Below are 27,147 nucleotides of genomic sequence, written 5' to 3' on the forward strand. Positions count from 1 at the left end.
ATGAGATGCTCTGTCTAAATCAAGAAAAATGATTTTAATGTCCCTTTAATCTCCCAATTTTGTAATAAAAAGAAAATTCACATGATTAATGAGTAACAAAATAGTGATTTTTGGGATTAGAGATTACATTACAGGCCTGAGTGCTGATTGAGCCCTTTAATACTATGCAGTGATGCTAATAGGTGTTGTGTACAATTAACATGTTGTGTCCCAAAATAGTAGAGACAAGTAAACATTCCTTTTTAAGGGATTTGAACAGGGCATTGTGGGTATATTGGGCATGTGTGTTTGTTGAGTTAATGATTTGGATAATTTTATTAATGAAAAATAGTTTTTTTTTTATTATTATTTAATTGACTGGGGTTAATAGTGTGTTTCACCCATGCATGCATTTGAAAACTTGGGGTACTTGTTTGCTGTACAATATTTCTCATATTGAGGCACTTAATGGAACTTTATATGTTCATGAAAGGGACATCCACTAACCAAAGGCTAAATACAATAGGTGAAACAAGCCACAAAGGGACAGTCTACGCCAGAAGTTTTATTCTTTAAACAGATCCCTTCATTACACATTACCCACTTTTGCATAACCAACACGGTTATATTAATACACGTTTTTCCTCTGTGATTACCCTCTGAAGACTTCTTCATTCTCTCTGTTCTTTTTAACATAATTGTATTTTAGCCAATCAGTGCTGACTCATAAATTACTCCACAGGAGTGAGCACCATGTTTATCTATATGGCACACATGAACTAGGAGTGTCTAACTATCAAAAATTGTCAAAATGCAGTGAGACAAGAGGCAGCCTTCAAGGGTTAAAAATTAGCATATGAGCTTACCTAGGTTAAGCTTTCAACAAAGAAAACAAGAGAACAAAGCAAAGTTGATGATAAAAGTACATTTGAAATTTGCATAAAATTGCATTATTTTCTGAATCATGAAAGTTTAGTTTTTACTAGACTGTCCCCTTAAATGAATTTCGAACATGAACTTAGTCTTTATCAATGAATCTAACCCACTGACCACCAACAGCGTGGAGAGTTTTCCTCATAAGCCAGTGAGTTTCTCCCCCTTTTCTCTCCCACAGATCTCGTTAGTTTTCAAATCAAACTAAAACAGCTTTAAAATATTTAATCTTTTTAATGCAAAAAAAAAAAAAATCAACATATTTAAATAGCACTTTTTCATATGCATCCACATTTCCTGAGTCAAAACATCCCTTTAAGTTTAGAGAGAAATAGAAGAGTAGAGTTTCTGTGAATTAAATGCAGAATAGTGAGCATAAACTATAGAGCCACAACTAATCCGCAGCCTCGGGCGCACAGAAAGGGTTCCTTTGTAATGGGAGAGAATACTGGTTTACAAAACGTCACCTAGCAACTCGGGGACACATAGTTCTGCTTTTGGGACAGGGAGATGAGGTGGCGCACAGAGGAGGGAAGGGAACTATACAGAGATATGCAAATGAGAGCAAAGGCTGTGTTAACCCTTTGGCTGCCAAAATAGGACTGTGGGTATGTGTTGCTGTACAATGCATTGTTGCCCTCACTGGCAGTCAAGGGTTAACTTATATGGTATCAGAGAGAGGCCAGCAGAGATATCCATGGTGCTGCCAGAAATTCAATTAAAGAGATATGAAACTCAAAAAAATATATATGTGAATCAGAAAGTGCACATGGTTATAACAAACTTTCCAATTTACTTCTATTATCAAATTTACTTTGGTGTTTTTTGTTGAAGTGATACCTAGGTAGGTGTCTTGAGCACTACATGCAGGAAATAGTGCTGCCATTTAGTGCTCTAAGAAATAGAAAACATTCTTACAAAACTGTTGCCATATAGTGCTCTAGACACATGCACGCTCCTGAGCTTCCTTCCATGTTTTTTAACATAAGATACCAAGAGAATGAAGAATATTTGATAATAGAAGTAAATTAGAAAATTGTTTTAAATTGTATGTTTTATCTGAATCATGAAATAAAATTTGCAGGTCTCACGTCCCTTTAAAAAAAGAAAATCTTAATCACAAAATAGAATTCACAGTCATTTTAAAATCAAACACTTTTCTGTTAACAAAACATATTTTTTTCGGTCGGTCTATGACCTAGGTTGGAGGTAATTCACTGTTTCCTGAATTGTCCACACCACAAGGGGTGCGAAAATAGCAACAAAAGCATCTTCCGCATAACACTTCTGTGCCTGCAGTAGTGGAGTCTTTATGTTCGCTTATATAGTTTGATAATATTTTCGTTGTTTAGGCGTCTCCACAAATCTCGCTCTAGAAGGAAATCATGGTTAATGTACAATGTCATCTTCAGTTTGTTCTTGTCATAGTAATGATCCGAGTATCGAGTGTAATCGTCTGTCATAAACCCGTACGCACTGACCTGTAAGCAATAGGAGCAGTTATAGGAAGGGCTGTATGGGGTTACAAGAGGGGTTATAGAATGGTTTATATAAAGAAGCAGAGATATAGGAAGGGTTATAGGAGCAATAGGAGGAGTTATAGAGAGGGTTATATGGATCAATAGAAAGTGTTATAGGGAGGGTTACATGGAGCAATAGGAGGAGTTATAGGGAGGGTTATAGATATAGGAGGTTATATGGCAATAGAGGTGTTATAGAGAGGGTTATATGGACAATAGAGTGTTATAGGGAGGGTTATATGGAGCAATAGGAGGAGTTAGGGAGTGTTATATGGAGCAATAGGAGGTGTTAGGAGGTTATATGGAGCAATAGGAGGTGTTATAGGGAGGGTTATATGAGCAATAGGAGTGAGTGTTATAGGGGTAGGAGGTTAGTAGGATATGGAGCAATAGGAGGAGTTATAGGGAGGGTTATATGGAGCAATAGGAGGAGTTATAGGGGGGTTATATGTAGCAATAGGAGGAGTTATAGGAGGGTTATATGTAGCAATAGGAGGAGTTTATATAGGGTTATATGTAGCAATAGAGGAGTTATAGGAGGGTTATGTAGCAATAGGAGTGTTATAGGGAGGGTTATATGTACAATAGGAGGAGTTATAGGGAGGGTTATATGTCAATAGGAGGAGTTATAGGGAGGGTTATATGTAGCAATAGGAGGAGTTATAGGGAGGGTTATATGTACAATAGGAGGAGTTATAGGGGGGGTTATATGTAGCAATAGGAGGAGTTATAGGGAGGGTTATATGTCAATAGGAGGAGTTATACGGGGGTTATATGGTGCAATAGGAGCGTTATAGGAGGGGTTATATGGTGCAATAGGAGGAGTTATACGGAGGGTTATATGGAGCAATAGAGGTTTATAGGAGGGTTATATGGAGCAATAGAGAGTTATACGGAGGGTTATATGGAGCAATAGGAGAGTTATAGGAGGGTTATATGGATCAATAGAGAGTTATAGGAGGAGTTATAAGGCGCAATAGGAGGAGTTATAGGGAGGGTTATATGTAGCAATATGAGGTGTTATAGGAGGTTATATGTAGCAAGAGGAGTTATAGGGAGGGTTATATGAGCAATATGAGGTGTTATAGAGAGGGTTTATATGTAGCAATAGGAGGTTTATAGGGAGGGTTTATGTAGCAATAGGAGGTTATAGGGAGGGTTATATGTAGCAATAGGTGTTATAGGGAGGGTTATATGTAGCAATTGAGGTGTTATAGGAGGGTTATATGTAGCAATATGAGGTTTTATAGGAGGGTTATATGTAGCAATAGGAGGAGTTATAGGGAGGGTTATATGGAGCAATAGAGGAGTATAGGAGGGTATATGTAGCAATAGGAGGTTATAGGAGGGTTATATGTAGCAATAGGAGGAGTTATAGGGAGGGTTATATGTAGCAATAGAGGAGTTATAGGAGGGTTATATGTAGCAATAGGAGGAGTTATAGGAGGGTTATATGTAGCAATAGGAGGTGTTATAGGGAGGTTATATGGACAATAGGAGGTGTTATAGGGAGGATTATATGGAGCAATAGGAGGTGTTATAGAGGGTTATATGGAGCAATAGAGGTGTTATAGGAGTATATTTGCAATAGAAGGAGTGTTAGGGAGTGTTATATGGAGCAATAGGAGGAGTTTATAGGGAGGGTTATATGGTGCAATAGAAGGGAGTGTTAGGGAGTGTTATATGGAGCAATAGGAGGAGTTATATGGAGTGTTATATGTAGCAATAGAGGAGTTATAGGGAGGGTTATATGGAGCAATAGGAGGAGTTATAGGGAGGGTTATATGGAGCAATAGGAGGAGTTATAGGGAGGGTTATATGGAGCAATAGGAGAGTTATAGGGAGGGTTATATGTAACAATAGGAGGTGTTATAGGGAGGGTTATATGTAGCAATAGGAGGTGTTATAGGGAGGGTTATATGGAGCAATAGGAGGAGTTATAGGGAGGGTTATATGGAGCAATAGGAGGAGTTATAGAGAGGGTTATATGGAGCAATAGGAGGAGTTATAGGGAGGGTTATATGGAGCAATAGGAGGAGTTTTAGGGAAGGTTATAAGTAGCAATAGGAGTAGTTATAGGGAGTGTTATATGGAGCAATAGGAGGAGTTATAGGGAGGGTTATATGAGCAATAGGAGGAGTTATAAGAGGGTTATATGGAGCAATAGGAGGAGTTATAGGGAGGGTTATATGGAGCAATAGGAGGAGTTATATGGAGCAATAGGAGGAGTTATAGGGAGGGTTATATGGTGCAATATGAGGAGTTATAGGGAGGGTTATATGGAGCAATAGGAGGAGTTATAGGGAGGGTTATATGGAGCAATAGGAGGAGTTATATGGAGCAATAGGAGGAGTTATAGAGAGGGTTATATGGTGCAATAGGAGGAGTTATAGAGAGGTTATATGGTGCAATATGAGGAGTTATAGGGAGGGTTATATGAAGCAATATGAGGAGTTATAGGGAGGGTTATATGAAGCAATATGAGGAGTTATAGGGAGTTATATGTAGCAATAGGAGGAGTTTAGGGAGTGTTATATGGAGCAATAGGAGGAGTTATAGGGAGGGTTATATGTAGCAATAGGAGGAGTTATAGGGAGTGTTATATGGAGCAATAGGAGGTGTTATAGGGAGGGTTATATGTAACAATAGGAGGTGTTATAGGAGGGTTATATGTAGCAATAGGAGGAGTTATAGGGAGGGTTAAATGTAGCAATAGGAGGAGTTATAGGGAGTGTTTATATGGAGCAATAGGATGAGTTATAGGGATGTTATATGGAGCAATAGCAGGAGTTATAGGGAGTGTTATATGGAGCAATAGGATTAGTTATAAGGAGGGTTATATGTAACAATAGGAGGAGTTATAGGGAGGGTTATATGTAACAATAGGAGGTGTTATAGGGAGGGTTATATGTAACAATAGGAGGTGCTATAGGGAGGGTTATATGTAACAATAGGAGGTGCTATAGGGAGGGTTATATGTAGCAATAGGAGGAGTTATAGGGAGGGTTATATGGAGCAATAGGAGGAGTTATAGGGAGTGTTATATGGAGCAATAGGATGAGTTATAGGGAGGGTTATATGGAGCAATAGGATTTTTTTTGTTAAAATTTCAAGCAACAAAAATACATACAATAACACAATTACAGAAAAAGATCAAACAACAAACAATATACAAATACAAAACATATTATATCTTAAACTCTAACATTTAAAACAATGTTTCGCCAATTTTTAAAGTTTTCTTCCCTCTTAATATGTTTTAACTCATTTACAATTAACTCCAAGACATCCTCAACCTTAAAAATTAATTTGATTTACAGATACAACAAAAAGGGCCTAATCAGCTTGAACAAGTTTTCCTCTCAGCTATAGAGGCCCATTTATCAAACTCCGAATGGAGCTTGAGGGCCCGTGTTTCTTCTGGCGAGCTGATTGGCCGCGAATCTGCAGGGGGCGGTGTTGCAACAGCAGCTCACAAGAGCTGCTGGTGCAATGCTGAATACGGAGAGCGTATTGCATTCAGCGAGGTCTGTCGGACCTTTGATAAATAGGCCTCATAGACTGTGCTGCATAAACATTAATTTAACCTGTAACTTATACCATTAATAATGACATCTAATATTAGACATCTTCCCTCCACAATTTCAATTATTCTCTCCACAGTAATATTACAGTGCATGAATAAAATTCCAACACCATCATAGTTCTCAGTCCCAAATGACATAAAGATGATCCTTCCACCCAGTCTCTTTTTGCCCAATAAACCTCAGAGGTATCAATAAATCTAGTCTCCTGTAACAGAACATATTCAAATTCTCATTCTGAGAAACTGGTATATAAGAGTCCTTCTCTTTTAGATTTAACCTGTTCAACTGTTCACATTCAAGGAGCCAACACTTAAGAACACAATAATGCCTTAAAGTTCAGAGCTAGAGACTTTTCTTTTTCCTACCCACATCATCACCATATGATCCCATCTCTTAAAAGATAAGGACACTGTATCTTTTTCCTTCTGACACAGCTCGTCCAAAGATTTTGATCTTGGAATCAGATGTCTCTACTTTATATCCAGCGGTGTTTACCGATTCATCATCCAAAACAGCATACTTCCTAAAAGTATCCTTAAAAGATGGCTGCCCTTTCATCCGCACACCTTTTTCTTTTACCTTGAACAGCCGCCTGTTGTGATTTTAGTCTCCGGCTTTTCTGTTGCACAAGCTGAAAATCATCTGATTTGTGAACAGACATCTCACCCGCTTGCAACATTCCCTCATCAGGTAACTCAACATTAATGTCCATTCCAAAATCCTCCATCTGCACTAAGCTCTGATCCACTAGTGATTCTTTAGACTTTGGCTCAGGATTCATCTTACTAGACATTTACTGAAACAAATCAGTCATATCATCAGATAACAAGTTATCCAGCTGTACCTCTCTCTCATTATTATGAGATGCCTCAGGATGTTGCTGAAACTGTGGCCAGTAATAGAACATAAATTGCCAATAAAATCCTGTTTGCATTCATATTTAGAAGGTCCCCGACAGTTACATTTTGAGCACTTCACTTTATCACAGCTGTAGGCAAGGTGCCTATTGGAACTACACTTGTAGCAAGTCCTAGGTTGACCAGGATAATAGCAGACACCTCTCTCTGAGCCAATAAAGAAGCTTTGAGGCAGATGTTGCGTCCTTCCTCCATCCTACCTTAAATGCACTCTTAGATGCCAGCCTCCGCTCCATATACCATCTTCATCATAAACTTGTTGAGGTTCCTCCAACAAACGGCAATGCCTGTTAAGCCAATAAACAATCGGCTAGATTTAGAGTTCTGCGTTAGCCATCAAAAGCAGCGTTAAGGGGTCCTAACGCTGGTTTTGGCCGGCCGCTGGTATTTAGAGTCAGGCAGGAAAGGGTCTAACGCTCACTTTCCAGCCACGACTTTTCCATACCGCAGATCCCCTTACGTCAATTGCGTATCCTATCTTTTCAATGGGATCTTCCTAACGCTGGTATTTAGAGTCTTGGCTGAAGTGAGCGGTAGACCCTCTACCGACAAGACTCCAGCCACAGAAAAAAGTCAGTAGTTAAGAGCTTTCTGGGCTAACGCCGGTTTATAAAGCTCTTAAAGGGACAGTCTAGGCCAAAATAAACTTTCATGATTCAGATAGGGCATGTAATTTTAAACAATTTTCCAATTTACTTTTATCACCAATTTTGCTTTGTTCTCTTGGTATTCTTAATTGAAAGCTTAACCTAGGAGTTTCATATGCTAATTTCTTAGACCTTGAAGCCACCTCTTTCAGATTGCATTTAACAGTTTTTCACCACTAGAGGGTGTTAGTTCACGTATTTCATATAGATAACACTGTGCTCGTGCACATGAAGTTATCTGGGAGCAGGCACTGATTGGCTAGACTGCAAGGATGTTCAAAAGAACTGAAAAAAGGGGCAGTTTGCAGAGGCTTGGATACAAGATAATCACAGAGGTTAAAAGTATATTAATATAACTGTGTTGGTTATGCAAAACTGGGGAATGGGTAATAAAGGGATTATCTATCTTTTAAAACAATAAAAATTCTGGTGTAGACTGTCCCTTTAACTACTGTGCTCTAAAGTACACTAACACCCATAAACTACCTATGTACCCCTAAACCGAGGACCCCCCACATCGCCGCCACTATAGTAATATTTTTAACCCCTAATCTGCTGACCGCACACCGCCGCCACCTACATTATCCCTATGAACCCCTAATCTGCTGCCCCTAACATCGCTGACCCCTATATTATATTTATTAACCCCTAATCTGCCCCCCCCCAATGTCGCCGCTACCTTACCTACACTTATTAACCTCAAATCTGCCGACCGACCTCGCCACTACTCTAATAAATGTATTAACCCCTAAACCGCCACACTCCCGCCTCGCAAACCCTATAATAAATAGTACTAACCCCTAATCTGCCCTCCCTAACATCGCCGCCACCTAACTTCAAGTATTAACCCCTAATCTGCTGACCGGACCTCGCCGCTACTATAATAAATGTATTAACCCCTAAAGCTAAGTCTAACCCTAACACCCCCCTAAATTAAATATAATTTTAATCTAACGAAATAAATTAAATATTATTAACTAAAGTATTCCTATTTAAATCTAAATACTTACCTGTAAAATAAACCCTAATATAGCTACAATATAACGAATAATTATATTGTAGCTATTTTAGGATTTATATTTATTTTACAGGCAACTTTGTATTTATTTTAACTAGGTACAATAGCTATTAAATCATTATTTACTATTTAATAGCTACCTAGTTAAAATAATTACAAAATTACCTGTAAAATAAATCCTAACCTAAGTTACAATTAAACCTAACACTACACTATCAATAAATAAATTAAATCAATTAACTACAAGTACCTACAATTACCTACAATTAAATAAACTAAACTAAATTACAAAAAAAACAAACACTAAATTACAAAAAATAAAAAAAGATTACAAGAATTTTAAGCTAATTACACCTACTCTAAGCCCCCTAATAAAATAACAAAGCCCCAAAATAATAAAGGTCCCTACCCTATTCTAAATAAAAAGTAACCAGCTCTTTTACCAGCCCTTAAAAGAGCTTTTTGCGGGCATGCCCCAAAGTAAACAGCTCCTTTGCCTGTAAAAAAACACACAATATCAACCCACAACACTCACATACCCTACTCTAACCAAACCCCCCTTAAATAAACCTAACACTACCCCCTGAAGATCTCCCTACCTTGAGTCGTGTTCACCCAGCCGGGCACCGATGGACCAAAAGAGGACATCCGGAGCGGCAGAAGTCTTCATCCTATCCGGGCAGAAGAGGACATCCGGACCGGCAGACATCTTCATCCAAGCTGCATCTTCTATCTTCATCCATCCGATGAGGAGCGGCTCCATCTTCAAGACCTCCGGCGCGGAGCATCCTCTTCCTTCCACGACTACCGACGAATGAAGGTTCCTTTAAGTGATGTCATCCAAGATGGCGTCCCTCGAATTCCGATTGGCTGATAGGATTCTATCAGCCAATCGGAATTAAGGTAGGAAAAATCTGATTGGCTGATTGAATCAGCCAATCAGATTCAAGTTCAATCCCATTGGCTGATCCAATCAGATTGATCTTGCATTCTATTGGCTGTTCCGATCAGCCAATAGAATGCAAGCTCAATCTGATTGGCTGATTGGATAAGCCAATCCGATTGAACTTGAATCTGATTGGCTGATTCAATCAGCCAATCAGATTTTTCCTACCTTAATTCCGATTGGCTGATAGAATCCTATCAGCCAATCGGAATTCGAGGGACGCCATCTTGGATGACATCACTTAAAGGAACCTTCATTCGTCGGTAGTCGTGGGAAGGAAGAGGATGTTCCGCGCTGGAGGTCTTGAAGATGGAGCCGCTCCTCGTCAGATGGATGAAGATAGAAGATGCCGCTTGGATGAAGATGTCTGCCAGTCCAGATGTCCTCTTCTGCCCGGATAGGATGAAGACTTCTGCGCTCTGGATGTCCTCTTTTGGTCCATCGGTGCCCGGCTGGGTGAACACGACTCAAGGTAGGGAGATCTTCAGGGGGCAGTGTTAGGTTTATTTAAGGGGGGTTTGGGTTAGAGTAGGGGTATGTGGGTGGTGGGTTGTAATGTTGGGGGTGGTATTGTGTTTTTTTTTTACAGGCAAAGGAGCTGTTTACTTTGGGGCATGCCCCACAAAAAGCCCTTTTCAGGGCTGGTAAAAGAGCTGGTTACTTTTTAATTTAGAATAGGGTAGGGACCTTTATTATTTTGGGGACTTTGTTATTTTATTAGGGGGCTTAGAGTAGGTGTAATTAGCTTAAATTCTTGTAATCTTTTTTATTTTTTGTAATTTAGTGTTTGTTTTTTTGTAATTTAGTTTAGTTTATTTAATTGTAGGTAATTGTAGGTACTTGTAGTTAATTGATTTAATTTATTTATTGATAGTGTAGTGTTAGGTTTAATTGTAACTTAGGTTAGGATTTATTTTACAGGTAATTTTGTAATTATTTTAACTAGGTAGCTATTAAATAGTAAATAACTATTTAATAGCTATTGTACCTAGTTAAAATAAATACAAAGTTGCCTGTAAAAAAATATAAATCCTAAAATAGCTACAATATAATTATTTGTTATATTGCAGCATATTAGGGTTATTTTACAGGTAAGTATTTAGATTTAAATAGGAATACTTTAGTTAATAATATTTAATTTATTTCGTTAGATTAAAATTATATTTAATTTAGGGGGTGTTAGGGTTAGACTAGCTTTAGGGGTTAATACATTATTATAGTAGCGGCGAGGTTCGGTCAGCAGATTAGGGGTTAATACTTGAAGTTAGGTGGCGGCGATGTTAGGGAGGCAGATTAGGGGTTAATACTATTTATTATAGGGTTTGCGAGGCGGGAGTGCGGCGGTTTAGGGTTAATACATTTATTAGAGTAGCGGCGAGGTCCGGTCGGCAGATTAGGGGTAAGGTAGCGGCGACATTGGGGGGCAGATTAGGGTTAATAAATATAATATAGGGGTCAGCGATGTTAGGGGCAGCAGATTAGGGGTACATAGGTATAATGTAGGTTGCGGTGGTGTCCAGAGCGGCACATTAGGGGTTAGTAATATAATGCAGATGTCAGCTATAGCGGGGGCGGCAGATTAGGGTTAATAAGTGTAAGGTTAGGGGTGTTTAGACTCGGGATTCATGTTAGGGTGTTAGGTGCAGACTTAGAAACTGTTTCCCTATAGGAGACAATGGGGCTGCGTTAAGAGCTGAACGCTGCTTTTTTGCAGGTTTTTTTTTCAGCCCAAACTGCCCCATTGTTTCCTATGGGGAAATCGTGCACGAGCACGTTTTAGCTGCTTACCGCTACCGTAAGCAACGCTGGTATTGAGGGTTGAAGTAGCGGTACATTAGGCTCAACCCTTTTTGGAGCCTAACGCAGCCCCTCAGACAACTCTAAATACCAGCGTTGTCTTAAGGGTGCGTTGGGAAAAAAAGCGGCGTTAGCTACGCGGGTCTTTACCGACAAAACTCAAAATCTAGGCGAATATCTGCCAAATCTACTACTTCAGAATGAAACAGAAGTGTAACCACCACAGTACTTTGCTTGGATAACTGAATCACCTTTAAAGTGAATGTAAATTTTCATGAGAAAGTTCCCGGTTTTTAAAAATTTAATTAAAAACAGGATTACTTTAATTCATCAAAATTTGCATTTCACTCGTGTTGTGAGCATACTTACCTTTTAAACTTGACAGCCAGTCAAGCTTCCCCCGGTCGTCGCAAGCCTCTTCCTACGTCAGAAATGACGAATCGGTCATGCTCCAATCACGGCTTCCAACCCGGGGAATCAGTGTCTGATTCAATGCCATGATTGGAGGAAGCCGGATTCCTCATTTAGGTTTTGCGACGGGCGGAGGAAGCAATGCAGAGGCTGTCAAGATTAAAAGGTAAGTATTTTCACAACATGAGTGAAATGTAAATTTTGATGAATTAAAGTGCCCCTGTTTTTAATCGAATTTTTAAAAAACGGGCACTTTATCATCAAAATTTACATTCACTTTAAGTTCTTCCAAATATGATCCTCTTTAGTTGTATGAAATATCTCCCATTAATAGTCCAAAGTCTTGGATAATTTAAAACTTATATCAAACTGACGGGAGTTAGGAATATGAATCATTGCATTAACATCTGCAGCAGCAAAGCCCCATAAAGTCCATTAATAGCTGCCTTGCAATATATATTCTATCAGGAATATCTTTATCAGGACCAGTATACACAATACGTACAGCATTTCTCCTTTTTAGGTGCTTCCCCTCCAGATTTAATTACATTAGAAAATAATCCCAATCCAGTTTTGCTTACAGAATGTACTCCATCTCTGTTTGGCAGCTGAGAAGCTGAGTTCCCCATTCCAGATTGCATTCTGATGCTTCCAGGTTTTGCAGCATTTTCAATCCTGGGCTGTATAGCTGATTGTGTGACATCACCAGCACCTGTGCTGAAGCTCACCTGCAGGTGCAGGAACTCAAACAGATTCACCATCATGGCTGCAATCACCTGCACAAGTCTAGCAGCTTTATCCACAGTCACATTTATATTTATGGATCTTAAATTGAGAGTTCTTGTTGGTGTAATACTGGTCCTAGAAACGGCAGGCTGACTGCGTTTGCTGGTCTCACCTGCTGGTTCATTAATATCTTTATTAGGCTCCCCTGTCTGCCGATTACCCCCAGCCTCTCTCACCTTGCTGAGTTCCCCTGTCTGCTGATTACCCCCAGTCTGTCTCACCTTGCTGGGCTCCCCTGTCTGCTGATTACCCCCAGCCTCTCTCACCTTGCTGGGCTCCCCTGTCTGCTGATTACCGCCGGCCTTTCTCACCTTGCTGGGCTCCCCTGTCTGCTGATTACCCCAGCCTCTTCTCTCACCTTGCTGGGCTCCCCTGTCTGCCGATTACCCCCAGCCTCTCTCACCTTGCTGGGCTCCCCTGTCTGCTGATTACCCCCAGCCTCTCTCACCTTGCTGGGCTCCCCTGTCTGCTGATTACCCCCAGCCTCTCTCACCTTGCTGGGCTCCCCTGTCTGCTGATTACCGCCGGCCTTTCTCACCTTGCTGGGCTCCCCTGTCTGCTGATTACCCCAGCCTCTCTCACCTTGCTGGGCTCCCCTGTCTGCTGATTACCCCAGCCTCTCTCACCTTGCTGGGCTCCCCTGTCTGCTGATTACCCCAGCCTCTCTCACCTTGCTGGGCTCCCCTGCCTGCTGATTACCCCAGCCTCTCTCACCTTGCTGGGCTCCCCTGTCTGCTGATTACCCCAGCCTCTCTCACCTTGCTGGGCTCCCCTGTCTGCTGATTACCCCAGCCTCTCTCACCTTGCTGGGCTCACAAGCACCAGTCATTCTTTTTACAGCAACTCCAGACATTATCACAGGTTTTGCCAAAACAGAAAGAATCTCAGGTACTTGACTGATATTTCTTAAAACCTTTTCAGACTTTTTCCCTTTCTTTAACTTTAAAGGATTTACCTTTTGCAGCTGATACATTTTTTGTTCTTCTTTACTTATATCACCTCTCAGTCTTTCAATGTTTTCATTATTTTCCTCCAGAACTCTCTCTAGTGCACAAATCTCAGTGTCTGCTTGCTCAGCCTCACACTGTAACTCAGCCTTTTCATCCTCATGTAAAACACCAGCCATTTTCTTTTTCAAAATTTGCTTTTGTTCCTTTAACTCCAACACTAGTTTTCTCAAAGCATCACTGCTGTTTTAAGCATCCCTTTGTTTCTTCTCCAAAAAAAGCCAGACTTTTCCTCAATAAACTTTCCTTAGATGAATTACTGACTTTAGCATTTGGGAATTCCATGGGCTGAAAGGCTGGGCCTGGATTAGACACAGTATCCAACAAAACACCACTCCTTCTTGGGTCAGAAGGCATCCTTGACCCTGAGGGTTATATGTAGCAATAGGAGGAGTTATAGGGAGAGTTATATGGTGCAATAGGAGGAGATATAGGGAGGGTTATATGGTACAATATGAGGAGTTATAGGGAGGGTTATATGTAGCAATAGGAGGAGTTATAGGGAGGGTTATATGGTGCAATAGGAGGAGTTATAGGGAGTGTTATATGGAGCAATAGGAGGAGATATAGGGAGGGTTATATGATGCAATAGGAGCAGTTATAGGGAGGGTTATATGGTGCAATAGGAGGAGATATAGGGAGGGTTATATGGTACAATAGGAGGAGTTATAGGGAGGGTTATATGTAGCAATAGGAGGAGTGTTACAGAAGCATTAGTTATTTTGTTGTGAAGAAACTTATTTCCCAGCAGCAATGCCTGAACCAGCCAAGCCAGCGCCTAAGAAGGGCTCCAAGAAAACTGTAACAAGTATCATTTCATAAAGGGTTAACTCTGTTCAGTTTTGAGAAAACTATTTTCTGAGGCAGGTTTCCTAGCATATTGTGTACTGTAATTAAGTTTGTGATAAGCATTCACTGCTAGGTGATAAGAAGGACTCAATTGTTTTCTTGTGTGTACTTGTTATCTGCGGTGGCCTGTCCAAGGGCTTTGTCTAAATGTGTGATGGGGGATTTTATGCTTCCCCCCCTGGGAGTGCCCTGTGTGCATGTAACCTAAATAAAAAGCAGGCTGGGCATCCCAGTCCTCAGTTCTTGGTTGTCCCTCAATCGCAGCGTTGACTCATTTTTGTGGGCAGAAGGGTATCCTAGCTGTACTACAGCTAAGGGGGATTATTCTACATTTGCGAGACTCATATAGAATACTGTGGAAAGCAGTTTCTCCCCTCTTCAGCAATAGGAATCCAGGCTACTAAGCGGTCCATCTCTCAGCGAGACTAAGGGTAACCGTAACATTTGGCGGCAGCGGTGGGATTTTTCCTGGATTTCCTAGGAGAGGTACAGAAAGGATGGAGAGCGCTTACGAAAAATTGAAGCGTACAACCCTAAAGGATTTACTTGAAAGCAGAGGGGGGTACGCCAGCAACCGGCCGAGGAGAGAGCTGATCGCAGAATTGAACGAACTGGATCAGAGCTTCACAATGGCGGAAACACCGACCACGATTAGTGACGAAAAAACCAGGATTGTTCGGGAGAGGCTCTCACTGTACGGGCCGAACCCCTCCATGGAATTGGTACAGCAGTTGATGGCGGAAGCGGACAAGGATATACGAGAGACTCGAGCCCACAAACTCAACCTAGCGAACGCACACCGCAATGCTGAAGCCCCGCAGGTAATCATCCCTGTCGAAAATGCTGGGAGGCCCAAGATACCCTATGCGGCATTTCGACCCTTCCTAGAGAGCGAGACAGGGATTGATGAATATTTGGCGGACTTCGAAAGGCAATGTGCCCTGCACCAGATTCCCAACAGGGAGTGGCCCACGATATTGTCTGGGAAACTATCCGGGCGAGCCCTGGAAGCCTTTCGTACTCTGGGTGCTGAGGAAGTGACACAGTATGAGCTAGTTAAGGAGACACTGTTGCGACGGTACGCAGTAACTCCGGACGCGTATCGCCGACAGTTTCGGGGCACGAAAAAGAAGCCTAACGATACCCATATGGAATGGGCGCACCGAATGCGGAGAGCAGCAAATCACTGGATGAGCGGAAGTAAAGCGGTGACTGGTGAGGAAATTTTACAATTGTTTCTCTTAGAACATTTTTATAATGGCATGGAACAGCAAGGGAAGGAATGGCTGCGAGACAGGCGACCTTCTACCTTAGAAGAAGCAGCCAAATTGGCCGATGAACATTATGACTCCCGTCTTCACGAACCCAGAGAGGTTTACCGTGCACCCCCTCGTGCTGAATTCCGAGCCCCGGTGCCCGCAGGGCCCGCCCGACACTCAGGACCACCCAATAACAGCTCTGAGCGTCCCAGACCGACTTGCCACCGATGCAAGCAACCAGGGCATTTCATGGCTAGCTGCCCCCTTAATACGCACCAGACACCCAGGAATTACAATTACCCCTCTGGGGCATATCGTCCGGCCCGGACCCTCTGTGTTAACCAAGAGGCCCCTATGGAGGAATATTTGGGGCCGCTTCACGAGGCGGACCCTGTATATGCTGCCTCAGATAACCGCCAGCACCATCGGCAGAAGGTATGGCTCGAGGGGCGATCTACCGAGGGATTGAGAGACACAGGGGCTACTATCACGCTGGTACAGAGTCATTTGGTGCCGGAGCACAAGCGATCTGGACAGACTGTGGCCGTTAGAGTGGCGGGGGGGGATGTGTACAAAATTCCAACAGCTAAAGTGCATCTTGATTGGGGAGCGGGAAAGGGGGCTGTGAACGTGGGCATAATGGATAATTTACCTGCCGAAGTACTACTGGGCAATGATTTGGGCCCCATGACTTCTGCCTATGCTCCAGTATGCAACAACGAGGCGGACCCAGTGACTACACGGGCCCAAGCCCGGACGGAGCGAGAACTCTCACCAGTGCGGGAGACACAGGTAAGACCTACCCCGACCTTGCCTGACATGTTAGGCCCCATACCCTGGGACACCCCAGATGCTTTCGAGACAGAGTCTAAGACTGACCCGACCTTACAAAAGTACCGGGAACGAGCAGAGACCGGAGGGGGCGGGGCAGATAATGAAACATTCTTATGGGAAAAAGGGAAACTATACCGCTGGACAGAGAAAAGGGGACAGCGTAGGCGACAGCTGGTAGTGCCCCACAAATACCGTCAAGAAATCCTCAAGATAGGCCACGACATCCCCTTAGCAGGCCACCTAGCTGTAACCCGTACCCTACACCGCATTACTCACACGTTCTTTTGGCCAGGGGTACACGCTGACGTTAGAACTTACTGTAACACCTGCGATGTGTGTCAACGAGTAGGAAGGCGAGGCGATCACCCTAAAGCCCATCTAGTAAATATGCCCATTGTAGAGGAACCCTTCAGCCGGGTTGCTATTGACCTAGTGGGACCACTGGCTACCCCTAGTCCCTCCGGTAAGCGCTACATTCTTACCGTAGTGGACTACGCTACCAGGTACCCAGAGGCTGTCGCCCTATCCAACATACAAGCGGATACGGTAGCGAATGCACTAGTACAGGTGTTCTCCCGGGTAGGATTTCCAAAAGAAATCCTATCCGACCGAGGCACCCAATTTACGGCTGAATTGACCCAACAACTCTGGCAGGTTTGCAAAATTAAGTCCCTCCTGAGCTCCCCATACCACCCCCAGACGAACGGGCTGTGTGAGAGGTTCAATGGGACCCTCAAGCAAATGCTCAAGACGTTCACTCAGGAATACCGAGACTGGGAACGCTTCCTGCCGCACCTCCTTTTTGCTTATCGGGAGGTGCCCCAGGAAACGACAGGGTTCTCTCCCTTCGAGTTGCTCTACGGAAGAAAGGTACGGGGACCCCTAAACCTGATCCGGGAGCACTGGGAGGGAGAGATGGAGACTGACGGTGTCCCCATTGTGCCATACGTGCTGGAACTCAGGGACCGAATGGAGCAATTAGCCAAATCCGTGCGGGCTAATCTCCAGTCGGCCCAGAGAAGACAGAAAGTATGGTACGATCGGGGGGCCCGAAAGAGAATCTTTACCATAGGACAAAAGGTGTTAGTACTTAAGCCGGTGAAGACAGACAAATTGCAGGCGTCCTGGCAGGGCCCCTACCAGATCGTAGAGAAAAGGGGAGACACCACTTATGTGATAGCTAGCTGCCACGACAACAATCTTAGAAAGACATTCCATGTAAACATGCTCAAGGAATATTTTGAGCGACCAGAGAACGTGACGGCCGTATGTTGTTCCCCTCAGGAAGGCCCCGACAGTCTACCCATTCCAGACCTATTAGAAAAGAGTCTCCCCACAGGTATAGTGGCTCAGGTTCAGATAGGAGACCGACTTAGCCCCACTGAAAGGGAGCAGCTCAACCAACTCCTACAGTCCAAACACCTCACCTTCTCCCCGAAGCCAGGGTACACTACTTTAACCACCCACCAGGTAGATACTCCGGGACAAGCTCCCTTGCGCCAGGCTCCGTACCGAATCCCCGAAGCAGTTAGGATAGGAATGAAGAAGGAGATCGATGAGATGCTCCAACTCAGGGTAATTGAGCCCTCCGATAGTCCCTGGGCCTCCCCAGTTGTCTTGGTGCCCAAGAAAGATGGGACCACCCGGTTCTGCGTAGACTATCGGAGGCTCAATGAAAAGACCGTGACGGACGCTTACCCTATGCCCAGGGTAGACGAGCTACTCGATCGTATAGCCAGGGGAAATTACCTGACCACTATTGACCTCTGCAAAGGTTACTGGCAGATTCCCCTGGCCCCGGAGGCTATCCCCAAGTCGGCATTCGTCACCCCATTCGGCTTATATCAGTTTAGGGTAATGCCGTTTGGGATGAAGAATGCCCCAGCTACATTCCAGCGCTTGGTGGATAGGCTCCTGGATGGCTTCCAGAGTTTTGCTTGCGCCTACCTGGACGACATAGCGATCCACAGTGAGTCCTGGGAGGACCACTTAGCTCATGTGGGAATGGTTCTGGATCAGATCCGGGCTGCTGGCCTGACTCTGAAGCCAGAAAAATGCCACTTTGGGATGGCCGAGGTACAGTACCTGGGTCACCGGGTGGGGTGTGGAAAGCAGCGACCAGAGCCGGCCAAGATAGAAGCTGTCGCCAATTGGCCCACCCCCATCACTAAGACTCAGGTCCTAGCCTTCCTGGGCACGGCAGGGTACTATAGACGGTTCGTACCAGACTACAGCACACTTGCCAAACCCCTGACTGACTTGACCAAGAAGAACTTACCTCGACAGGTCCTGTGGTCTCCCCACTGTGAAACGGCTTTCCAGGCTCTCAAAAATGCTCTAATTAACGCTCCTGTCTTGGCGGCTCCAGCCCTTAACAAACGTTTTATCGTCCATACAGATGCTTCCATGTTCGGGCTGGGAGCCGTCCTCAGCCAAGTAGGCGAAGATGGAGGGGAGCATCCAGTTGCCTACATCAGCCGGAAGCTCCTGCCCCGCGAAGTCAGCTATGCAGCGGTCGAAAAGGAGTGTTTGGCTTTGGTGTGGGCATTAAAGAAATTGACTCCCTATTTATATGGGCAGGAGTTCACTCTGGTCACCGACCATAACCCGTTGGTGTGGCTGAACCGGGTCTCTGGAGATAATGGCAGGCTATTACGTTGGAGTTTATCGTTGCAACCCTTCAATTTCACCATTACTTACAGACCTGGGAAACAGAATGGCAACGCCGACGGGTTGTCCAGACAAACCGACCTCAGCCCCGCATAACCAGCGGTCTGGACAGCCTTAGTCTGCCCCGAAAAGGGGTCAGACCGTGTCTGCCAGAGTGTTCCACAGAAAGGGAGCACTGTTACAGAAGCATTAGTTATTTTGTTGTGAAGAAACTTATTTCCCAGCAGCAATGCCTGAACCAGCCAAGCCAGCGCCTAAGAAGGGCTCCAAGAAAACTGTAACAAGTATCATTTCATAAAGGGTTAACTCTGTTCAGTTTTGAGAAAACTATTTTCTGAGGCAGGTTTCCTAGCATATTGTGTACTGTAATTAAGTTTGTGATAAGCATTCACTGCTAGGTGATAAGAAGGACTCAATTGTTTTCTTGTGTGTACTTGTTATCTGCGGTGGCCTGTCCAAGGGCTTTGTCTAAATGTGTGATGGGGGATTTTATGCTTCCCCCCCTGGGAGTGCCCTGTGTGCATGTAACCTAAATAAAAAGCAGGCTGGGCATCCCAGTCCTCAGTTCTTGGTTGTCCCTCAATCGCAGCGTTGACTCATTTTTGTGGGCAGAAGGGTATCCTAGCTGTACTACAGCTAAGGGGGATTATTCTACATTTGCGAGACTCATATAGAATACTGTGGAAAGCAGTTTCTCCCCTCTTCAGCAATAGGAATCCAGGCTACTAAGCGGTCCATCTCTCAGCGAGACTAAGGGTAACCGTAACATTTGGCGGCAGCGGTGGGATTTTTCCTGGATTTCCTAGGAGAGGTACAGAAAGGATGGAGAGCGCTTACGAAAAATTGAAGCGTACAACCCTAAAGGATTTACTTGAAAGCAGAGGGGGGTACGCCAGCAACCGGCCGAGGAGAGAGCTGATCGCAGAATTGAACGAACTGGATCAGAGCTTCACAATGGCGGAAACACCGACCACGATTAGTGACGAAAAAACCAGGATTGTTCGGGAGAGGCTCTCACTGTACGGGCCGAACCCCTCCATGGAATTGGTACAGCAGTTGATGGCGGAAGCGGACAAGGATATACGAGAGACTCGAGCCCACAAACTCAACCTAGCGAACGCACACCGCAATGCTGAAGCCCCGCAGGTAATCATCCCTGTCGAAAATGCTGGGAGGCCCAAGATACCCTATGCGGCATTTCGACCCTTCCTAGAGAGCGAGACAGGGATTGATGAATATTTGGCGGACTTCGAAAGGCAATGTGCCCTGCACCAGATTCCCAACAGGGAGTGGCCCACGATATTGTCTGGGAAACTATCCGGGCGAGCCCTGGAAGCCTTTCGTACTCTGGGTTCTGAGGAAGTGACACAGTATGAGCTAGTTAAGGAGACACTGTTGCAACGGTACGCAGTAACTCCGGACGCGTATCGCCGACAGTTTCGGGGCACGAAAAAGAAGCCTAACGATACCCATATGGAATGGGCGCACCGAATGCGGAGAGCAGCAAATCACTGGATGAGCGGAAGTAAAGCGGTGACTGGTGAGGAAATTTTACAATTGTTTCTCTTAGAACATTTTTATAATGGCATGGAACAGCAAGGGAAGGAATGGCTGCGAGACAGGCGACCTTCTACCTTAGAAGAAGCAGCCAAATTGGCCGATGAACATTATGACTCCCGTCTTCACGAACCCAGAGAGGTTTACCGTGCACCCCCTCGTGCTGAATTCCGAGCCCCGGTGCCCGCAGGGCCCGCCCGACACTCAGGACCACCCAATAACAGCTCTGAGCGTCCCAGACCGACTTGCCACCGATGCAAGCAACCAGGGCATTTCATGGCTAGCTGCCCCCTTAATACGCACCAGACACCCAGGAATTACAATTACCCCTCTGGGGCATATCGTCCGGCCCGGACCCTCTGTGTTAACCAAGAGGCCCCTATGGAGGAATATTTGGGGCCGCTTCACGAGGCGGACCCTGTATATGCTGCCTCAGATAACCGCCAGCACCATCGGCAGAAGGTATGGCTCGAGGGGCGATCTACCGAGGGATTGAGAGACACAGGGGCTACTATCACGCTGGTACAGAGTCATTTGGTGCCGGAGCACAAGCGATCTGGACAGACTGTGGCCGTTAGAGTGGCGGGGGGGGATGTGTACAAAATTCCAACAGCTAAAGTGCATCTTGATTGGGGAGCGGGAAAGGGGGCTGTGAACGTGGGCATAATGGATAATTTACCTGCCGAAGTACTACTGGGCAATGATTTGGGCCCCATGACTTCTGCCTATGCTCCAGTATGCAACAACGAGGCGGACCCAGTGACTACACGGGCCCAAGCCCGGACGGAGCGAGAACTCTCACCAGTGCGGGAGACACAGGTAAGACCTACCCCGACCTTGCCTGACATGTTAGGCCCCATACCCTGGGACACCCCAGATGCTTTCGAGACAGAGTCTAAGACTGACCCGACCTTACAAAAGTACCGGGAACGAGCAGAGACCGGAGGGGGCGGGGCAGATAATGAAACATTCTTATGGGAAAAAGGGAAACTATACCGCTGGACAGAGAAAAGGGGACAGCGTAGGCGACAGCTGGTAGTGCCCCACAAATACCGTCAAGAAATCCTCAAGATAGGCCACGACATCCCCTTAGCAGGCCACCTAGCTGTAACCCGTACCCTACACCGCATTACTCACACGTTCTTTTGGCCAGGGGTACACGCTGACGTTAGAACTTACTGTAACACCTGCGATGTGTGTCAACGAGTAGGAAGGCGAGGCGATCACCCTAAAGCCCATCTAGTAAATATGCCCATTGTAGAGGAACCCTTCAGCCGGGTTGCTATTGACCTAGTGGGACCACTGGCTACCCCTAGTCCCTCCGGTAAGCGCTACATTCTTACCGTAGTGGACTACGCTACCAGGTACCCAGAGGCTGTCGCCCTATCCAACATACAAGCGGATACGGTAGCGAATGCACTAGTACAGGTGTTCTCCCGGGTAGGATTTCCAAAAGAAATCCTATCCGACCGAGGCACCCAATTTACGGCTGAATTGACCCAACAACTCTGGCAGGTTTGCAAAATTAAGTCCCTCCTGAGCTCCCCATACCACCCCCAGACGAACGGGCTGTGTGAGAGGTTCAATGGGACCCTCAAGCAAATGCTCAAGACGTTCACTCAGGAATACCGAGACTGGGAACGCTTCCTGCCGCACCTCCTTTTTGCTTATCGGGAGGTGCCCCAGGAAACGACAGGGTTCTCTCCCTTCGAGTTGCTCTACGGAAGAAAGGTACGGGGACCCCTAAACCTGATCCGGGAGCACTGGGAGGGAGAGATGGAGACTGACGGTGTCCCCATTGTGCCATACGTGCTGGAACTCAGGGACCGAATGGAGCAATTAGCCAAATCCGTGCGGGCTAATCTCCAGTCGGCCCAGAGAAGACAGAAAGTATGGTACGATCGGGGGGCCCGAAAGAGAATCTTTACCATAGGACAAAAGGTGTTAGTACTTAAGCCGGTGAAGACAGACAAATTGCAGGCGTCCTGGCAGGGCCCCTACCAGATCGTAGAGAAAAGGGGAGACACCACTTATGTGATAGCTAGCTGCCACGACAACAATCTTAGAAAGACATTCCATGTAAACATGCTCAAGGAATATTTTGAGCGACCAGAGAACGTGACGGCCGTATGTTGTTCCCCTCAGGAAGGCCCCGACAGTCTACCCATTCCAGACCTATTAGAAAAGAGTCTCCCCACAGGTATAGTGGCTCAGGTTCAGATAGGAGACCGACTTAGCCCCACTGAAAGGGAGCAGCTCAACCAACTCCTACAGTCCAAACACCTCACCTTCTCCCCGAAGCCAGGGTACACTACTTTAACCACCCACCAGGTAGATACTCCGGGACAAGCTCCCTTGCGCCAGGCTCCGTACCGAATCCCCGAAGCAGTTAGGATAGGAATGAAGAAGGAGATCGATGAGATGCTCCAACTCAGGGTAATTGAGCCCTCCGATAGTCCCTGGGCCTCCCCAGTTGTCTTGGTGCCCAAGAAAGATGGGACCACCCGGTTCTGCGTAGACTATCGGAGGCTCAATGAAAAGACCGTGACGGACGCTTACCCTATGCCCAGGGTAGACGAGCTACTCGATCGTATAGCCAGGGGAAATTACCTGACCACTATTGACCTCTGCAAAGGTTACTGGCAGATTCCCCTGGCCCCGGAGGCTATCCCCAAGTCGGCATTCGTCACCCCATTCGGCTTATATCAGTTTAGGGTAATGCCGTTTGGGATGAAGAATGCCCCAGCTACATTCCAGCGCTTGGTGGATAGGCTCCTGGATGGCTTCCAGAGTTTTGCTTGCGCCTACCTGGACGACATAGCGATCCACAGTGAGTCCTGGGAGGACCACTTAGCTCATGTGGGAATGGTTCTGGATCAGATCCGGGCTGCTGGCCTGACTCTGAAGCCAGAAAAATGCCACTTTGGGATGGCCGAGGTACAGTACCTGGGTCACCGGGTGGGGTGTGGAAAGCAGCGACCAGAGCCGGCCAAGATAGAAGCTGTCGCCAATTGGCCCACCCCCATCACTAAGACTCAGGTCCTAGCCTTCCTGGGCACGGCAGGGTACTATAGACGGTTCGTACCAGACTACAGCACACTTGCCAAACCCCTGACTGACTTGACCAAGAAGAACTTACCTCGACAGGTCCTGTGGTCTCCCCACTGTGAAACGGCTTTCCAGGCTCTCAAAAATGCTCTAATTAACGCTCCTGTCTTGGCGGCTCCAGCCCTTAACAAACGTTTTATCGTCCATACAGATGCTTCCATGTTCGGGCTGGGAGCCGTCCTCAGCCAAGTAGGCGAAGATGGAGGGGAGCATCCAGTTGCCTACATCAGCCGGAAGCTCCTGCCCCGCGAAGTCAGCTATGCAGCGGTCGAAAAGGAGTGTTTGGCTTTGGTGTGGGCATTAAAGAAATTGACTCCCTATTTATATGGGCAGGAGTTCACTCTGGTCACCGACCATAACCCGTTGGTGTGGCTGAACCGGGTCTCTGGAGATAATGGCAGGCTATTACGTTGGAGTTTATCGTTGCAACCCTTCAATTTCACCATTACTTACAGACCTGGGAAACAGAATGGCAACGCCGACGGGTTGTCCAGACAAACCGACCTCAGCCCCGCATAACCAGCGGTCTGGACAGCCTTAGTCTGCCCCGAAAAGGGGTCAGACCGTGTCTGCCAGAGTGTTCCACAGAAAGGGAGCACTGTTACAGAAGCATTAGTTATTTTGTTGTGAAGAAACTTATTTCCCAGCAGCAATGCCTGAACCAGCCAAGCCAGCGCCTAAGAAGGGCTCCAAGAAAACTGTAACAAGTATCATTTCATAAAGGGTTAACTCTGTTCAGTTTTGAGAAAACTATTTTCTGAGGCAGGTTTCCTAGCATATTGTGTACTGTAATTAAGTTTGTGATAAGCATTCACTGCTAGGTGATAAGAAGGACTCAATTGTTTTCTTGTGTGTACTTGTTATCTGCGGTGGCCTGTCCAAGGGCTTTGTCTAAATGTGTGATGGGGGATTTTATGCTTCCCCCCCTGGGAGTGCCCTGTGTGCATGTAACCTAAATAAAAAGCAGGCTGGGCATCCCAGTCCTCAGTTCTTGGTTGTCCCTCAATCGCAGCGTTGACTCATTTTTGTGGGCAGAAGGGTATCCTAGCTGTACTACAGCTAAGGGGGATTATTCTACATTTGCGAGACTCATATAGAATACTGTGGAAAGCAGTTTCTCCCCTCTTCAGCAATAGGAATCCAGGCTACTAAGCGGTCCATCTCTCAGCGAGACTAAGGGTAACCGTAACAAGGAGTTATAGGGAGGGTTATATGTAGCAATAGGAGGAGATATAGGGAGGGTTATATGGTGCAATAGGAGGAGTTATAGGGAGGGTTATATGTAGCAATAGGAGGAGTTATAGGGAGGGATATATGGTGTAATATGAGGAGCTATAGGGAGGGTTATATGTAACAATAGGAGGAGTTATATGGAGTGTTATATGGTGCAATAGGAGGAGTTATAGGGGGGGGGTTATATGGAGCATTAGGAGGAGTTATAGTGAAGGTTATATGGAGCAATAAGAGGAGTTATAGGGAGGGTTATATGGAGCAATAGGAGGAGTTATAGGGGGGGTTATATGGAGCATTAGGAGGAGTTATAGTGAGGTTATATGGAGCAATAAGAGTAGTTATAGGGGGGGTTATATGGAGCATTAGGAGGAGTTATAGGGAGGGTTATATGTAGCAATAGGAGGAGTTATAGGGAGGGTTATATGTAGCAATAGGAGGAGATATAGGGAGGGTTATATGTAGCAATAGGAGGAGTTATAGGGAGGGTTATATGTAGCAATAGGAGGAGATATAGGGAGGGTTATATGTAGCAATAGGAGGAGTTATAGGGAGGGTTATATGGTGCAATATGAGGAGCTATAGGGAGGGTTATATGTAACAATAGGAGGAGTTATAGGGAGAGTTATATGGTACAATAGGAGGAGTTATAGGGAGGGTTATATGGTACAATAGGAGGAGTTATAGGGAGGGTTATATGTAGCAATAGGAGGAGTTATAGGGAGGGTTATATGTAGCAATAGGAGGAGATATAGGGAGGGTTATATGTAGCAATAGGAGGAGTTATAGGGAGGGTTATATGTAGCAATAGGAGGAGATATAGGGAGGGTTATATGTAGCAATAGGAGGAGTTATAGGGAGGGTTATATGTAGCAATAGGAGGAGATATAGGGAGGGTTATATGTAGCAATAGGAGGAGTTATAGGGAGGGTTATATGGTACAATAGGAGGAGTTATAGGGAGGGTTATATGTAGCAATAGGAGGAGTTATAGGGAGGGTTATATGTAGCAATAGGAGGAGATATAGGGAGGGTTATATGTAGCAATAGGAGGAGTTATAGGGAGGGTTATATGTAGCAATAGGAGGAGATATAGGGAGGGTTATATGTAGCAATAGGAGGAGTTATAGGGAGGGTTATATGTAGCAATAGGAGGAGATATAGGGAGGGTTATATGTAGCAATAGGAGGAGTTATAGGGAGGGTTATATGGTGCAATATGAGGAGCTATAGGGAGGGTTATATGTAACAATAGGAGGAGTTATAGGGAGAGTTATATGGTGCAATAGGAGGAGATATAGGGAGGGTTATATGGTGCAATATGAGGAGTTATAGGGAGGGTTATATGTAACAATAGGAGGAGTTATAGGGAGAGTTATATGGTGCAATAGGAGGAGATATAGGGAGGGTTATATGGTGCAATATGAGGAGTTATAGGGAGGGTTATATGTAACAATAGGAGGAGTTATAGGGAGAGTTATATGGTGCAATAGGAGGAGATATAGGGAGGGTTATATGGTACAATAGGAGGAGTTATAGGGAGGGTTATATGTAGCAATAGGAGGAGATATAGTGAGGGTTATATAAAGCAATATGAGGAGTTATAGGGAGGGTTATATGGAGCAATAGGAGGAGTTATAGGGAGGGTTATATGGTGCAATAGGAGGAGTTATAGGGAGGGTTATATGGTGCAATAGGAGGAGATATAGGGAGGGTTATATGGTACAATAGGAGGAGTTATAGGGAGGGTTATATGTAGCAATAGGAGGAGTTATAGGGAGGGTTATATGTAGCAATAGGAGGAGATATAGGGAGGGTTATATGGTGCAATAGGAGGAGTTATAGGGAGGGTTATATGTAGCAATAGGAGGAGTTATAGGGAGGGTTATATGGTGCAATATGAGGAGCTATAGGGAGGGTTATATGTAACAATAGGAGGAGTTATATGGAGTGTTATATGGTGCAATAGGAGGAGTTATAGGGGGGGTTATATGGAGCATTAGGAGGAGTTATAGTGAGGGTTATATGGAGCAATAAGAGTAGTTATAGGGGGGGGGTTATATGGAGCATTAGGAGGAGTTATAGGGAGGGTTA

General features: G+C 45.0%; 1 protein-coding gene across 1 annotated transcript in view; it reads right to left on the minus strand.

Moving 5' to 3' along the window:
- Positions 1 to 2,222: 2,222 nt before the first annotated feature.
- The window catches only part of LOC128635642 (alpha-N-acetylgalactosaminide alpha-2,6-sialyltransferase 1-like), a 289,952-nt gene continuing 265,027 nt past the window's right edge, over positions 2,223 to 27,147 (minus strand). Inside the window, exon 10 of the mRNA XM_053688731.1 lies at positions 2,223 to 2,393. Within this exon, the coding sequence (XP_053544706.1) occupies positions 2,223 to 2,393 (171 nt within the window). The remainder of the gene's footprint in view (positions 2,394 to 27,147) is intronic.

The sequence above is a fragment of the Bombina bombina genome, chromosome 1, assembly GCF_027579735.1.
Source record: "Bombina bombina isolate aBomBom1 chromosome 1, aBomBom1.pri, whole genome shotgun sequence".
NCBI classification, from domain to species: Eukaryota; Metazoa; Chordata; class Amphibia; order Anura; family Bombinatoridae; genus Bombina; species Bombina bombina.